This window comes from Aaosphaeria arxii (genome assembly GCF_010015735.1).
Source record: "Aaosphaeria arxii CBS 175.79 unplaced genomic scaffold BU24scaffold_38, whole genome shotgun sequence".
Lineage (NCBI taxonomy): Eukaryota > Fungi > Ascomycota > Dothideomycetes > Pleosporales > Aaosphaeria > Aaosphaeria arxii.
This window is the reverse complement of record NW_022983511.1, coordinates 1-3,741: the sequence shown is the minus strand read 5'-3', so window position 1 is coordinate 3,741 and position 3,741 is coordinate 1. Positions and strand designations below refer to the sequence as shown.

The 3,741-nt window shown below is 46.0% G+C and overlaps 3 protein-coding genes across 3 annotated transcripts; 1 reads left to right on the top strand and 2 right to left on the bottom strand.

Moving 5' to 3' along the window:
• Positions 1-304: 304 nt before the first annotated feature.
• On the bottom strand, positions 305-607 carry BU24DRAFT_416036 (uncharacterized protein; the record flags this gene model as incomplete). Its single annotated transcript, XM_033526350.1, has 1 exon — positions 305-607. One exon carries the CDS (start codon positions 605-607, stop codon positions 305-307), a length of 303 nt encoding a protein of 100 aa, XP_033376599.1.
• Positions 608-1,638: 1,031 nt separating this feature from the next.
• BU24DRAFT_456412 (uncharacterized protein) lies at positions 1,639-2,580 on the top strand (the record flags this gene model as incomplete). The annotated part of the gene is made up of 2 exons (XM_033531437.1): positions 1,639-2,314; positions 2,531-2,580. Exons 1-2 carry the CDS (start codon positions 1,957-1,959, stop codon positions 2,578-2,580), a joined length of 408 nt encoding a protein of 135 aa, XP_033376598.1. The 5' UTR covers positions 1,639-1,956.
• Positions 2,581-2,804: 224 nt separating this feature from the next.
• Positions 2,805-3,630, bottom strand: BU24DRAFT_429502 (uncharacterized protein). The gene is made up of 2 exons (XM_033529748.1): positions 3,516-3,630; positions 2,805-3,460 (listed from the first exon to the last, which is right to left on the bottom strand). Exon 2 carries the CDS (start codon positions 3,393-3,395, stop codon positions 2,874-2,876), a length of 522 nt encoding a protein of 173 aa, XP_033376597.1. The 5' UTR covers positions 3,396-3,460; positions 3,516-3,630; the 3' UTR covers positions 2,805-2,873.
• Positions 3,631-3,741: the final 111 nt, after the last annotated feature.

Genomic DNA, 3,741 nt, shown 5'->3' with positions numbered 1-3,741 from the left:
CAGGGAGGATAGTAGCGTGGGCTGCTGTTAGAACTGCGCAGCTTTCCATATATACAGATCTTTGATCCGGCTGGCCATTTACTATCGCCTCTCATGCTACGCCCGAATTCAACCTCTGCTTTCTGTGCAGCTACAATCTCAGCATGCCACTTTAAAGGAGGATTTGACCCTGGGTCTCCGAATGAAATGTATTCCTGGTGAGTAACGAGAGCTCGTGTGTGTGGTGTAGCAGTAGCTGGATGGTTTCAAAGTCCCTGTTGCTTCCGTGCCATATGGTCCCTGCAGCAAGGCCTGCTCCAGGAACCTATATAACAGCTACCAATATAGGCGATGCTTTCTTTACTAACTTATCGTATGTAGCTTTCGCGTAGGCCTTGATTTGGTGGTCTGGCATTTCTGTCTGCATGAAGACATTTGGCGGCAATTTTCCTTGCCATGTACGATAGGCAACTTCGTCCATAGGAATGGGTGGGGCCCTTTTAGAGAGCCCACTTCTTTGCGAGAGTTGTGATTGAACATCGGCCCCGCTTACAGGTACGCCAAACGTGCCCGTAAACGTACTGACAGCAAGGAGCACAGTAGCTGTTAAGACAGATAGCAGACGCATGGTAAGAGGTTTTGGAGGTGGAGTAACGATTGAAAAGAGTCGTGTAGTTTCAGTGCTTTAGATAGTACAAGATGTGATGATACCTTTTGCTTTACTATAGAAGTGTATCTTATATACACAAGGAATGAGGATATTGAGGATAGATATTAACTGAAGTAAGATAGGATTACTCTCATGCTTAGACCGCAGTAGAGCTACTGAATTGGTCCGTAATAGAGATAGGCAGTCAGGCAGATTTCGGAGTGTACCAGGGGGCGTAGTGTTGGGATTGCCACTGCGCAAGGTTAGGAGAGACAACCTGACTTTCTTAACGTCCTTTACCCGCAACATTGACGCCGTACAGCAGCGTTAACGCTGTATAGCACGCTATATAGCACTGTTCACTCCGTATAGTACCGTTCACGCCGTATAGCACCGTTCACGCCGTATAGCACCGTTCACGCCGTATGGCACTGTTATCGCTGTGTAGCATCATTTACGCCTTATGGGACCGTTCACTGCGTAGGGCACTGTTCACGCCGTATGGCACGGTTAACGCTGTGTAGCAGCAATCACGGACAAGCCCTTGATGGTCGAAAAACTCCGTTCGGTCCTTATTGCTATGCCTCATCTTAGAATGACTGCAGACTAGGTTCTGTTTTGAAATTGAGGCAAGGATGACTGCTTGTTATTTCCAAGCTTGCTATATTGCGTTTTGATATCCGTGAATGTGCTCCTGTGCCACTGCACGCCACTTGTCAGCGCTTGCAAAGAAGTGCAAGACAGACAGAGGTAAAGACATGCCAGAGATATTTTATATAATGAGAAATCTTCTCTACTTTGCTAGAGAAAAAGCAAGCACTCAATCCACCTTTGTTACAGCTAAATTCGCAACTCATCAATTTTACTATCATCTCTCAATCCTTCTCTACTAGAACCCCAAAATGAAGTACAACACATCATTCTTCAATGTTCTGGCAATGACCGCTGTATCTGTTTCCGCTGCTCCAGCTTAAGAGCTGCCAAGGGCAGCTTTTACGCCGAATGATCCTTTCGTCGCTTGCGTACGAAAGACATTTCCAAGCTTCCCAAAGGCAGGTGATCCTACTCAGGAACAGCTTCGAGCCTGCTTTTCTGGAGCTCGTGCTCCGGCAGCGCAAGCTCTCGCCTCCCAGAAAACTGAAGACGACTTTGACACCGGCTTGCTGTCTCGTGGCTTGATGGACAAGATCCAGGCACTAGGAACTTTCATGGGCCTAGATCAAAAGTCGGTATGCCAGGACGAAACTGGACACCCTACCTAATTACACGATGAATTTGTATGGGTCGAAGACGTTACAAAGGCAGCTGAGGGCCTCTGCAATGACGCTATGGCTATAATCGACAAAACAGGCCTCTATGAGGATGGTGGAATCGCATATGCATCCAGAGAGTTCGCCAATGGTCACGACGATCAAAGCAATTATCTTCACAATGGTCGGAAGCTCCTCCTCACAATGGCGATCGACTTCTACCCACCTGCAGCCGTTGCGAAAGAGCAAATCAAGGATGTAGCTAATGGCGTACGCTATCTATGCTCATCAGGTATTTCAAGGCTTATGGATTCAAGAGATGGATGCACGTCGGAGGTCAACTGGTACATTTCGCAGCAGGCCAAATTCGCCAAGCATATGGCCGCAGTTGGTGGACAACTCGGCATGTACTACGACGGCTCTAACAGCCACGTCGGTACGATTAGACTTGGCTTCAGCGAGGATAGCAACTAGCGGTGTTACAATGATCCAGAGAGACCCTTTGCGCAGGGTGTGCTGCCTCAGGCGTAGTTCATAGCTAGAGCGAAGCATGTATGCGATATAGAAACGAAGTACTCGGCAGGCGCTGCCAGGATGCTTTCCTTTGTCTTTATTTTGTTTGGAGATAATCACACTCTCTTATTATGTATAGATACGCAATTCGATTATTCTTTATTCTTCTACCAAGCTTTATTGCCATGAATGTTGCGCAAGTATGACACGTGCATGAGCACAAAGATTCGCGAAATTAGTTGCTCTTTAATCGCTTAGAGCAAACTACAGCCATAGGGCAGAGTGTGTGTTCTTGTAATGCGACATATTCTTTTCTTCTGCAACACATGTCTTATTAGAGTTAAAAGATTAATCCTCAGCTATTGGTATTTGAGATATAAGAGCAAAATATGCTGGAACAAGCATTTCTCCAGGTAAGGCTATAACGTGTGAGGAGATAATATTATAGCTCTATATAAAGATATCCAGCCTCTAGTTAGTATCTATTCTATACATAAAGTTGGAAAACCCATCATCCAAATGAAATTTTCCCAGAGCTTACTATCTTCTCCCTTTACCCCTGTGTTCCATGTCTCGTCGTTATCCAACTGATGAATCCAACCCCGCTCTAGCTCCTGTCTCTTCTTACCCCCTTCCTCATTCCAATCATTATGGATCTTTCTGAATTCCCTTAGTCGCGCTCCCCTCCCTTTTATCAGACTGTTTTTACGTTCTTCGAAAACATGTGGTAATGTGGAAGGTAGAATCTCAGGTTGTTTCATATACAAGTCGGCCCCATGTCTCTCACAAGCATGCTGCGTCCACTGCCCAGCCTTTTCTAAGTAGACTTCGCATTGACCCGTAGGGCAACGAAATGGCTCGGGATTTTCCTTGCTAAAGTATTGTCGATCGAAAGCCTCGATTGCGACTACCCCAAGGCCTGTAAGTTGTAATTGATTCGTCTCTTCTTCATGGAGCAGTCTGTTGAATTTACCAGCCAGCCCATTAAATCTCCTACGAGGCATAAGAACGGTCTTGCGTTCAAACTTAGACGCAAGTTTCCTCCATTTACCATTATCTATAAGACGATAGAGTACCCTGTGCCAATTCTTCGCATCAGGAAGCACAGTCTGCCTTCCAGGACTTATCTCTACCAGTACAAAAACCGAAATCTCCAGGTCAACTGGGCATGTCTCGACAAGTATCTTTAGAGCATATGCAATAGGCTCATCGTTTTGATATCTCTCGTACCTCTTTTCCCTATTGCTGTTAACAACCACCCTTTTCGCATGGGGAAATCTCATTCGAAAGGTCCTCCAAAACTCTCGGGCCTTGTCGTAATAAAGCTCTATTCCACCTACGCCGTCAAAA